Below are 13,078 nucleotides of genomic sequence, written 5' to 3'. Positions count from 1 at the left end.
CCATTGATCACCAGTAACAGTCTCCCACCAAAAAAAAAAAAAAAAAAAAAAAAGTAATTCTCCCCCCCCCCCCCAACCCTCACTCAGCAGCAGAAAACCTGATTGCCATTTTGTTCACCAGTCATGTTTCTGTTGTAATGGAATTTGGATCTGAAATTTGTGAATAGATCATCCCGAATGTATGGACATTCGTACGAAACTAATCGCACACGCCTAACCCATTATATAGTGTTGAGTGGGTGGCAACTATAGAACAGGAAAAAGGTCAACAGTTTTGAAGACTTCAAGTTCCCACACCATTTTAAATTCCTCCATTTATTAGCAAGTTCTAGAATTACAAAAAAGTGAAACATTCTTTCAACGTTTGTTTTGCATTTTCTTCAGTCGTCATGTCTCCTCCACAGAACTTGTAACTGGGGAAAAAAATAAAAATTATAATTAATGAATTGGGACAAAAAAGGAAAAATAAACCCAACACAGCAAAAACTGCCCTGCAGCTCACTGAAGTAAAGAGTAATAAGAAAGGTTTACTGATGTTAAGTCACCACATTTTAGGGTTTAGAAAGACAAGGATTACAAACAATTTGGAAAAGCTGCAGAACACCTTGTAAAAGGCTATGGGAGAAATCGAAAGTGCTAATATTAAAGGCTTACATGCAAGTTATTGTCCTAAAAAGTGTTTGGGGACCTGGGTCCTGCCCCAGGGGACATGCATCAATGCAAAAAAAAAAAAAAAAAAAAAGTTTTAAAAAAACTGATGTTTTTTCGGAGCAGCGATTAATAATGCCCAAAGTGAAAAAAAAAAAAAAAAAAAAAAAAAAAAAAAGTAATATTCCTTTAAATTGTGTAACGGGTATAGTATGCCTGTAAAGGGAGGCATGTTTCCCCGTGGTTAGAACTGTCCCTGCACAAAAGTGTCATTTAAAAAGCACTTGCGGCTATAATGAATTGTAGGCTCCCTGTAATACAGAGAACAGTCATGGGGGGGGGCGGGAGGAGGTGCTCCACCCAGTTTGTGAAGTGGTGTGGGGGGGTACTTCAATATCCCCTTACCATTTAAAAGAAAAAAATCCCGACCCCTTACCACGTGATCAGCTGTCAGCCAATGACAGCTGATCATGTGACACAACAGAGCCGGCAATAGGCCATTTTTCCTCCTCGCGCTGACAGCACGAGGAGAGAAAAAAAAAAAAAAAGCCGATCACCGGCAGCCGTGAACGGGATATCAGTCCCGATCACGGCCAACTTATCAGTGCCCACCTGCCCGTTAATAAAAGTGCCACCCATCAGTGCCACCTATCAGTGCCCACAATCTGCCTCAACAGTGCTGCACCTCAGTGCCACATATCCGTGCCCATCAGTGTCATCTGCCAGTGCTGCCCATCAGTGTCATCTGCCAGTGCTGCCCACCAGTGCCGCCTAATCAGCACATTTCAATGAAGGAGAAAAATGACCTGTTTGCAAAATTTTATAACTATTAAACATGATTTTTTTATTTTTAGCATCTTTTTTTTGTTTGTTTAGCAAAAAAAAAAACCTCCCAGCTGTAATTAAATACAGCAAAGGTGTGCCAGGACTGGTAGAGGTGTCTCATCTCTGCATATTATAGCTGAGCGGGGGGGGGGGGGGGCAGATGTGAAAGGTGTATTGGTGGGGTACAGAGGCGAGACAGATGTGGGAGGTACATCAGTGTAACATGGCGGGGGGGGGTAGTGGTGATCTGAAACGTGAAGGTGAATGAATTGGGGCAGATCTGAGGCATGAGTGCAGGATGTTTTATTTTTTTGAGAAGAGTTTACAGCATTTATTGTGAAAAGTATTTGTTATAGAGTGTGAAGTTGAAAAAACAAAGTTACATACCGGTAACGTTCTTTTCCGGAGTCTCAGGACAGCCATCTTTAGGAAACACCTGCGTCAGCTTACTAAATTTCCTCCTCCCCTGCTGCTTCTCAGTTCTTTAAGAGCACCTCCAGCCTGCTTGGGGAGACACAAGAACATATGATAAACAATCATATCACATTTCCTGTGAAGGAAATCCTGATGTCTAAATATGGGTGGGTATCCGGCTGTCCTGAAAGACTCCGGAAAAGAATGTTACGGTACGCAACTTCGTTTTATTCCCCAATCGTCTTTCAGGACAGCCACCTGAGAGGATAACCGAGCACTTACTCTTAGGGTGGGATTACAGCTTGCAAGACTTTGCGCCCAAAGGCCTGATCTTCAGCAGACCATAGGTCCACTCTATAGTATCTTACGAAAGTGGTGAAGTTGGACCAAGTTGCCGCTTTACAAATCTGCTCCGGCGTTGCTCCAGCTCTCTCCGCCTGCGACGCCGCCATTGCCCTTGTGGAGTGTGCCCTGATTTCTTTGGGGTCTGCCTACCTCCTAACTTGTAAGCCTGTTCTATGGCTTCCCTTAGCCACCTGGCTATTGTACTTCTTGATGCTGTGGTCTAACTTAGCCCCTGCATATAAAACAAATAAAGATTCAGTCTTTCTAATCTATTTAGTTGCTTCTAAATAATGTAGGATGCATCTGACATCTAGACTATGGAATTTCTAATCCTGTGCAGGAACAGGAAGTGGACAAAATGAAGGTAATACAATCTCTTGGTCTCTATGGAATCTAGAGACCACTTTAGGCAAAAAAACCCGTGTCCATCTTGAACACTATACGATCTGGGAAAACCTGGCAAAAGGGGGGGGGGGGGGTCCGATTGATAGTGCTCCCATCTCACAGACCCTTCTGGCTGTAGTAATCGCTACCAGGAAGATAGCTTTAAGAGTCAGCATCTTCAGGCTGCAATCCTTTAGAGGTTCAAAGGGGGCTGCCGTCATAGTTCACAGCACTAGCGACAAGTCACAATTCGGTAAGGCCTTCCCTTGCATAGGCCTCTGTCTGCTCAGATTTAAGAAGTCTGATTACCCATGGATTAGAGGCTAGCCTCCTTTCCTGGTAAACTGATAATGCTGAGATTTGACTTTAATGTACTAAGGCTCAGTCCCTTGTCTATTCCACTCTGTAGAAATTCTAACTGCTACTGAGCGTTGCGTTTTGAGACTGTTCTCTGCACACCACCTGCACAAACATTTCCACACCTTCTGGTAAATGTTACACGCCTCAACCTTTCAGCAGTGTTTCTACCAAGCGGTTTGAGAACCCTTTTGCTTTTAGCAGCTGCTCCTCAGATACCAGGCGGCTAGCTTCCACCTTTCCACTTGCGGACAGTACACTGGGCCTTAGGATAACAGGTCCTCCTGGACTGGTAGCAACCAAGGCGGCTCTATGGTGAGTTCTTTGAGCATAGAGAACCACAGTCTCCTGGGCCAGTGAGGAGCTCCGAGAATTAAGGAAGTGTTCTCTGTACGCAACTTCCTTATTACTGCTGGTATTAGCATTGGTGGGGGAAAGGCATAACAAATGCTGAACGCCCATTTTTGCGCTAATGCGTCCACGCCAAGCGCTCCATCCTCAGGGAAAAGAATGTTTGGACTTTCCAGTTCTCTTGATGCAAATAAGTCTACCTGAGGTATTCCCCATTTCCTTGTGATCTGGTCGAATACCTCTTGTTTTAGTATCCACTCCCCTTCCCTCATTTCCTTCCTGCTGAGGAAATCTGCCACTTTGTTTAAATCCCCCTTTAAGTGGACCACTGAGAAACATTGAATATTTTTCTCTCCCCATACCAGAATTTTTTCTGCTCAGGACCATAGGGCCCTGCTCCGGGTCCCTCCTTGTTTGTTTATGTAGGCAACTACTGACGAGTTGTCTGATCTGATCATGATGTCCTCTCAACTATTTTTGGAAAAACTTAAGTGCTAGCCATACTGCCTTCAATTCTTTCCAATTGGATGACCTCCTTCCCAAGTTCCTTGTGTTATTTGGGAGTCTAAATGTGCCCCCCCATCCTGTGCCACTTACATCCGTGGTTAGGATTCAGGAGACTGGTAAGATCCAAAGTCGCCCTTTGTTTAAATTTCCTACCCTTCACCATAAGGTCTTTATTTTTGCTGGTATTATCACTTGTGTATCTGGTTGAATCCTCCCCTTCTCCTTTTCCTCTGAAGGGGAGTACTATGTTTATCGATCCCTGTGCACTACATTGTTTTATATCACTCTGCGTTTTAACATTGCACTTGTTTAACCTACGTCATTTAAACAGAAATTACTGTTATCCTTGTAAATTTCTATGTCAGCGATTTTTTTTTTTTTTTTTTTTTTTAAGATTTTGAGAAGAAACTGTCTTGCCTACACACAATCACATCAAGATTCGACGGTCTAGAACACTGACGTACAACGGGACTAGAAAAGGAAAGTTCAATAGCCAGTAGCTGCTGTCTCGTACTTGCTTCAGAGCATGCGTTGTTTTTGGTCCGTCGGAACAGCATACAGACGAGCGGTTTTTCCGATAGGAATTGGTTCCGTCAGAAATATTTAAAACATGTTCAATTTCTAGGTCCGTCAGAATAAAAAAAAAAAAAAAAAACAAAAAGTCAGATGCATACACAATCGGAATATCCGATGAAAAGATTCGGTCTGACTTTTTCTGTCGGACATTCCGCTTATGTGTACGTGGCATTAGTGACACTTGACACTTTGTGGGAACCAGTGACACCAATACAGTGATCAGTGCTAAAAATATGTTCTTTCCCTGTTCTAATGACACTGGCTGGGAAGGGGATAACATGTAGGGAAATCAATGGGTTAAATGTGTGCCTAACAAGTGTTCTCACTGTGGGGGAGGTGAGGGCAAGACATAGATCCCTGTACCTGTTTTGCAGGAACACAGGATCAATGACTTCCACACTGACAGAATAGCGAACTGCCTTGTTTACATAGGCAGACCACTAGGGGAGTCCGCCGGATCCGCTTATTGGCTCGGATACCCAGAAATGCAAGCTCACGTATACAAGTCATCCTGCGCAGCACGACTGCCCTGTAGCAGTAAATCTGCCATCAGGTGATCGGAAACTGGCTAACCTCATCAGCATTATGATAACTCACAGGCAGCAGGCACTCTATCATGGCTCTGACAGGCTCTGTCACCCAACATGGCTGCTTGGTGCTGATTTTGTTAACTTATGACCAATAAGGGCCTGCTGCCTGTGAGTTCCGATACCATCCATTATGCCAGAGAGACAGGCACAGTGCAATGTAGTCTATTCACAGACATCCCCAAAGCACACCTGTGTTGAAGCCTTGAAGGCACTGGCAGCCCCATGATTGGATCCGCTTCCCCTCTATTCCTGCTGCTGGACATCAGCCGAGCTCAGCTGCCTCTCTCTGCCCGGTGCTGCCTCCACTGGCCTCTCAGGTCTCACTCTTCGGGCCCCGGCTACTACTGGGTGGGGAGCAGAGGAAAACGACTCTGCAGGGGAAGGCAAGAAGATAAGCAGGCAGACGGCTGGCCAGGATTTGAGCCAAGGCACATCACCATCAGAAAGAGACACAGATAATGGGAAAAAAAAAAAAATACAGCCCCCTAAGCTAGTAGGAGCGGGGGTGTGCAATTCAGAATTAGTTTTGTTTTTTATTCTACACTGACAGTCTTTGAAAATTGCCCCAGCTCCCGTTGAAGTCAAATCCGGGGACAGACTTGGTCTGGGGACAGTGTCCTCAATCCGAGGACTGTCCCCTGAAAATCGGGGACATCTGGTCACCCTATGCAATAGGCCACTCACATCTATGCCCATCAAGCAGCGAAATACAGCACTGTCTGTCCATTCTGCTTTTGCACCATGTGACCTACCTGCAGTTCCTGCATCGGCAAACTTGCTGCATTTTAAATGTTTAGCCATACTTTTAAAAACAGTGAGTGTGTGTGCAGAAACTGCAGGTAAGTCACATGGTGCAAAAGCAGAATGGCTTTCAAGGCCACTGCAATTTTAAAATGCTCAATGCACCTTTTTTTCTGCAGGGAACGCAGGCATGGCAGCCCACACAAATGAATGGGCTGCCAAAACATACACGAATGTGTAATGTGACAATGGCTGCAATGTAATGGAGTGCTGTGACATGAAAGGTAACTGAGGACACTGTCAGTTATAATTTCTATGCGTGTCTGTTTGAGAGGTTGGGGTGAAGAGCAAAATTGCATTGGGGGGGGGGGGGGCCCGAAATTTTCTCTTTGCGGCTGGGAATTCTGTCATTGATTATTTGGATGATTTTCTTTTCTTGGGGGCACCGGCTTCCAATATGTGTGTGATCTTTTATCTACATTGTGGGGAGTTTTGATATTCCTTTGGTGGAGATTGAAGGGTCCGACCACCATGCTTGGCTTGCCAGAGGATAAATTGTTGGTGCTCAAGACAGATTCGGGGGGATAGTGAGGCTGCACAAGGTCCAGCTTCGGAGGCTACAATCGGTGCTGGGCGAATTTAACTGTCAACAACAAAAGTCATTGGCGCACAAATGATGAATCCTTTGTGGAAAACGCTTATCCATATGTTAAGATAATCGTTATTTCAGAAGATGTCCTTTAATTAGTCTCAATGTGCAGCTGCTAGACCACTTTGGACTTGGTGGAAAAAAGCAGAAATTAAAACAATCAAAAAGCAGCGCATCAGAGAAACTCATAATCTGATGTCAATTTATTAGATAAAAACCATAGACGTCTGATCCTCCTGGGACCTTAAAAACATTAAATCAGTCAATCACAACAATATAAAAACGACAGTTGCTTGGTGATGAATTAGCCCTGGAGTCCATTTGTGACTTTAAAATAATAACAGTGCTGCACTGTCAACTATACATGTGAACTTTGTGACTGGTTAATCCTCTTCCAAAGGCAGGGGGAAACGTTGAAGTTTGTGAACAAGTGCAAATAAATGGAACCATGTTCCAGAAGTCACTCACTTTGTTGATGAATGGACTGTGGGGCTGGGGTACCGCTGTGCTGAGCTTGAGGAGTGGAAGGGAAGTGATCAATCCTGCTCCCTGTGGTGTGTGTTGAGCTCTGGGACAGAGGTGCAGTGCATACTGAAAGATGTATATCCAAATTGGACACAAGGGGGCATCCGCCTTGCGTAGTGGGAGGCTTGGAGTGCAACGCACTGCGTGTTTCGCGCGCATGCGCTTTATCAAAGCCAGCTTTGATAAAGCGCATGCGCACGAAACATGTAAGCAGGCCGGTATGGCAACTCTCCTTACCACGGAGCCCTCCATGTGACAAACAGCCGCTCGGACAAGCGGCTTCACACGCAGTGCATTGCACTCCAAGCCTCCCACTACGCAATGCAAACGCCACCTTGTGTCCAATTTGGATATACATTTTTTTCAGCGTGCACTGCACCTCCGTCCCAGAGCTCAACACACCACAGGGAGCAGGATTGATCACTTCCCTTCCACTCCTCAAGCTCAGCACGGCGGCGCCCCAGCCCCACAGTCCATTCAGCAACAAAGTGAGCGACTTCTGGAACATAGTTCCATTTATTTGCACTTGTTCACGAACTTAATAGTTTGCCCCTGCCTTTGGGAGAGGATTACCCACAGCCACCAAGTTCACATGTATAGTTGACTGTTGGAAGTGCAGCATTGTCCCAATGTTGAGGGCATGTGGCCTGGTATGGTTCAGGAGGGGGTGCTCTCGTCACCCTCCCCCCTCCTTTCCTGGGGCCTGCCAGGTTGCATGCTCAGATAAAGGGTCTGGTAATTGAATTTGGGGGAGCCCCATGCTTTTTATTTTGTACATCAATGACCTATCTGTATTATGGGGTGCCGACAATTCATTATAGCCTTGAGTGCTTTTAAAAGACTTTCCTGCAGAAATTACACTTTGTGCAGGGACAGTTCTAAGCATGAGAAACATGCACCCCTTTACAGGCATACTATAGACACCGCGCCAACCCCCCCCCCCCCCCCCATGAAATGTGAAGGAATATTAGACTTGTTTCACTTTAAGCATCACTAAAAAATCGCTGCTCCCGGAAAAAAAAAAATAAAAAAAAAAAAACACACCAACTTTCTGTAGCAGCTAACACTCAGTCGTACAGATATAAAAAAAAAAAAAAAAAAAAAGTGTAGCACTAAGGCATATGATAACCATGTGCAATAATGGAAAACACACACACACACACACACACCTTAAACAAATAGTGTACAAATTAGAGTCCAGTGTAAAACTGGTAGAAGAGTCTGCCTGGAAGATTTTAAGCCAGATGGAAAAATCAGCAATAATGTCTCAGAAGAGGTGACTGCATGGGAATGCAATACTTGTGACACGGAGAACAGCGATACTTAAAACATTCAATGAAGTACTCTCATCAGCAATGGTGGACACACATACCATATGGCAGAGAGTCAAATGAATTGCTCCCTTTAGGTATGATGACTGGATCCTGGTCACGGGGATACACTTTAGGACTGTGGGTTTGCGGCCGAAGATGGTCTTTAGGCTTGACCCAACCCTCCAAATCCAAAATCAGTGTTCAACAATGACTGACAATAGACCAGTGAGAAGATTTTATCTGTGCTGTGTAATCGCATGGTATCTGATGCCAATCAATATTCACTGGAGACAGTATCAGCAAAGATGTCTCAGCTCTAGCAGATCCCTCCTGTCTGCTCCTCAGACAACAGAGCTCCGAGTTCTGTCATCTGGGGAGCAGACAGGAGGGATCTGCTAGAGCAGAGACATCTTTGCTGATACTGTCTCCAGTGAATATTGATTATATCTGTGCTGTGTAATTGCATAGTATCTGACCGACAATAGACCAGTGTGAAGATTATCATCGATGAACACCGACGTGTTAGATTTCGAGGTTTGGGACGAGCCTAAAGACCATCTTTGGCCGCAAACCCACAGTCCTAAAGTGTATCCCCGTGACCAGGATCCCATCATCATACCTAAAGAGAGCAATCCATGCACATTGGACTCTCTGCCATATGGTATGCGTGTCCACCATTGCTGATAAGTGTACTTCATTGAAAGTTTTAAGTATCGCTGTTCTCCGTGTCACAAGTATTGCATTCCCGTGTAGTCACCTCTGAGACATTGCCGATTTCCATCTGGATTTAAATATTCCAGGCAGACTCACCTACCAGTTTTACACTGGCCTCCAATTTGTGCACTATTGTTTAAGAATTTTTTCTCATTATGGCACATGGTTATGAATCTTAGCGCTACACATTTTGTTTATATTTACAGCCAGTATTCAGTGTAATGAAAACCACACCCAAGAACTCTCAGCTGCAGGGGGTTCAACTTATGAACCTGCACAGTCCTGCTTTCAGAAAATGCCCCTGACCTGAGCTCATCCATTCCATATGCTTGTATGTGACATCATATACAAGCACATGGGCTGGATGTGAGAGAGATGGATCAGCAGGATAGGTGCATCTCATTTCTTTTTCCCCAGTCTGCATATCATAGATGATCAGGGGGGGGGGGGGGTTCAGTGTTTGATGCCCAACCACTGTAACCCCCTGGGTTGGACCAGACGTAAAAAGGTGTATTGGTGTGGGGGGGGGGGGGCACAGATGAGGCAATTCAGTAGTGGGGTAGATCTGAGGTGCAAGGGCAGTATTTTTTTTGTGAGAAAATTTTTATTTATTTTTTTTAAAAACCCACACACCCTTTGCGAGTGTGAAATTGACATCTTTTTTGGGGGATAAAATTGAAATGCTCAATTTCTTTGAAAACTTGCCTACCCTTGCTTTAAATAGAACACTTTTATAGTGCCCACATGGCCTCAGCTCCAAGAGGCTTTGAGAGCTGGGGGCTTATAAACTGCAGTGCACTGAACTTCCCAATGAATGGCCGTGCCAGCCAGGCTCTTTGCAATTAGAGAACAAGCCAGCCTTTTACCCAGCACAGCCAGAACATTAACTACACTGGGATGATGTGCTTCCATGCCCTGATGTGGTCATTTTGGAATAGGAAAGCAAGGGGATGGGCAGGATCACCAGGTATGTCAATCAAGGCAACGAACATGAGCCTTTTATACACATGGTACTGACACATCAGGCATATCAAGTGTAAGATTAACATTAAGTAGACCCATTGGCTTATTTAAGCCTTAATTACACCTAAATCTCATGGATCTCATTTGTGGCACTTACATTATCAAACAGGTTGTACTCAAGTCTTAGGTTTAAAATCTGTTGCAAAGAATTTATATACATACATCTCTCCACTTGGTCCATATTGCAGTGTGATGGCTGAGGCACCTAGTTTAGGATGCCGGCGGGAGGAGATTTTATTTTTATGCCAGACAAATTCCACCATCTGGACAGGGTTCACATCCAACTCCACATCAACAAAAGAGAAGTAGGTCAAACCAGAATTAAGCGGCCCACTGCAAACAAGCATAGTGTTAGTTGCCAATCCTTCTGTACACACAAAAGACAAACACACGCTCACTCTATTTCAACAGGCAGGGCTTAATCCTATTTACTTGGGGCCCACCAGACATACATATTACATAGACAGGTTCGGCTTTTCTAGTACTGCACAGTAATTTTGACGTATTGTGCCCTCTATGCGAGTGAAGACACTCAATTTAGCCACTAAAATTACAATTAAAAATTCACAGGAAGGAATGACATTTTGCAACACTAGGGATGGGCGAAAGGTTTGACCCAAGCATCAGTCCAGGCCAAACATTTGCCTGTTCGCCAAACACGGCGCTACACATTATGCACCCCAATTGGATAAAGCTTTGTCCAATCAGGGCGCAGTGTAAGCTGGTTAGTACCTTGTCCCCAAGGGTCTAATCCCCACAACCATGGCTGTGTTTTCAGGCGGCTTATTGGAATATGAAAGCCACCCCCCCCCATAAAAAAAATAAAAAGGCCTAGCATAGTTATCAGCCTGAAAAGACTGATCCTGGTTTTGGTTGCACAAATTCATGAATGTGTGGAAGCTGAAGTGCTTAGTTGGGATCCTCCGTTTACTGCAAGCCTAACTATGCATTTGACAGTCCAAGCAGTAGGAAGGATGAGGGCAGGTTTGGCCAGAGGGAGCCCATTTCCCCTTAAGGTGGAGGGGCACAGACACCCAGCAAGAGCACAATGGCAACTGAAGCCATCCAAGGAACAAGAGGGCAACCACCCCAATTTATAAAGTAGCTTTTACAGTAACATTTCTATCAGCACAAATAACCATAATCACTATGTAGTAGGCAATATAACAAAAGCCCACAAAAAAAATAAAAAGTCCAAATGCAAATAGAATCCTCAGATTCTTCTGCACAAACATAGAAAAATGCATGTGCTCTCCTTCACCTCAATATCCTAGCCGCTCACCTCACATTCTGACCCCTGTGCCACCAGAAGGTCAGAAAAAGCAGGTTCCCTCTGGGATACAAATGGATAAGCTAGTCATGGAAATCCTATGCCTTTCCGTGCTGCCTCCAGCTGATCAGATGGATACCAGCCAGCCAGCCCAAATTACCTCAATGGGGTCCGGTGCACATAGGAATAGAAGAGGCAAAGTCTAGTGCTCGATATAGCAAAACTGTTTATTTCCTCATAAAAACGTAACACTTAACCCACTTTGAGTCCCACAAGTTGTGTTCCAGACAAAAAAAAAAAAGAAAAAAAGGGAAATCTGTTGGCAGTACAACGAAGGGAGTTGTAAGTTTGTGGGAAACTTCAAGTACAAGCACAAGTGCTCCGGTTGTGGGGGAGCCCACCCGGTGTTTCAAGCATGGAAAGGGTAGGGCTGGCGAGTCAACGAACAAGAGGGACCACTCCGGTGAGGGTGGAAAGGATGCATCCTTTCCTAGATGGATATCTGGATAAGGAGGCGGTGCAGATTTTGGATCCCGCCAGTTTTAGGGGTGTGTGCGGTCTCATACACGTCCTTTGATGTGGCGGTGTTTTGGGTGAGGCAAAGATGGCCAAAACTGACAGAGGCAGCATTTAGATTACTTCCAAGACACCCTGACTGTTTTCATCTCCTGGGTTGTCATTTGCAGGATGAGTACTATGTTGACAGGTGTTTGCCCATGGGATGCTCCATCTCCTGTGCGTTGCTCGAGCGCTTCAGTTCGTTCATTGAATGGGTGGTCAGGGACATCGCGGGAGTGAACTCCATAATCCATTACCTGGATGATTTCCTGTGCGTGGGCTTGGCCTATTTAGGCATGTGCGTTGCTTTTGACGATGCTGGAACAGGTAGAGCGTTTTGGGATTCCACTGGCTCCGGACAAGACTGAAGGACCTACTACGGTGATCAGTTTTTTTTGTGCATCGTTTTGGATTCGGAGGTGATGGAGTGTCGCTTGTCAGAGGAAAAGCTGAAGGCATTGAAGGCGGAGATTTGAGGGTTGGTGGGATTGCGCAAAGTGCAGCTTAGGACCCCTCGGTCAGTTTTGGGAAAGTTAAATGTTGCATGCCGGATTACACTTTGTGAGATTGTCGAAGGATCATCGGGATGACCTATGGATGTGGCACGTGTTCTTGGAACGCTTTAATGGGAGGGCTTTGTGGATGTCCGGGCTGGTGAGTAACTTAGATTTGGAGCTCTATACTGACGCAGCTGGGTCCACAGGGTTCAGGGGCCTTTTTCCAGGGGAAATGGAGTGCGGGCCCGTGGTCCAACTCCCGGAGAACAGGGGGGGGGGGGGGGGGTTGTTGAAGAATATGGTGCTCCTGGAGCCTTTTCCGGTGGTACTGGCTGTGGAGCTCTGAGGGAATCCTTCCAGGGATCTGAAGGTTCGATTTCATGGGGGCAATTTGGGCATGGTCCAGGTCATCAGTAGGGTATTAGTGGCATCCCGCCAGTGGTGCGATTGAGGCACTTGGTTCTCAGATGCATGCAAGTGAACATTTTTTATCCATGCGGTGCATCTGCCCAGAGTGGAAACATTGACGACTCACTGTCTCGCTTTCAGTGGGACAGGTTCCGGGAACTGGCTCCTGTGGCAGATGCGCACAGGGTCCCCTGCCCACCAGGACTGTGGAAGATTGCTTTGGACGCATTTCCGACTGGATTAGACGATCAGTGATTAAGGGTACTTGGACAGCATACGAGAAAGTATGTTCAGAATGGGAAATGATGGGGGTCCCAGGTGGGGGCAGAGGTGCTGGATCACAGACTGCTGGTAATCCATTTTGTATCACGGAACCTGGAGAG

At 45.5% G+C, this 13,078-nt stretch overlaps 1 protein-coding gene across 1 annotated transcript in view; it reads right to left on the bottom strand.

Annotated features, from left to right (window-relative positions):
- Positions 1 to 299: 299 nt before the first annotated feature.
- The window catches only part of LOC143929855 (pancreatic lipase-related protein 2-like), a 38,620-nt gene continuing 25,841 nt past the window's right edge, over positions 300 to 13,078 (bottom strand). The window contains exons 12-13 of the mRNA XM_077453826.1: positions 10,125 to 10,295; positions 300 to 413 (exon numbers count right to left, since the gene is read on the bottom strand). Of these exons, the coding sequence (XP_077309952.1) occupies positions 335 to 413; positions 10,125 to 10,295 (250 nt within the window). The 3' untranslated portion in view covers positions 300 to 334. The remainder of the gene's footprint in view (positions 414 to 10,124; positions 10,296 to 13,078) is intronic.

Source organism: Lithobates pipiens, unplaced genomic scaffold (genome assembly GCF_037356315.1).
Source record: "Lithobates pipiens isolate NorthernLeopardFrog02 unplaced genomic scaffold, aLitPip1_a1.2 Scaffold_25, whole genome shotgun sequence".
Classification (NCBI taxonomy): domain Eukaryota; kingdom Metazoa; phylum Chordata; class Amphibia; order Anura; family Ranidae; genus Lithobates; species Lithobates pipiens.
The sequence above is the reverse complement of the archived record's forward strand: the minus strand, read 5'-3'. Positions and strand labels throughout refer to the sequence as shown.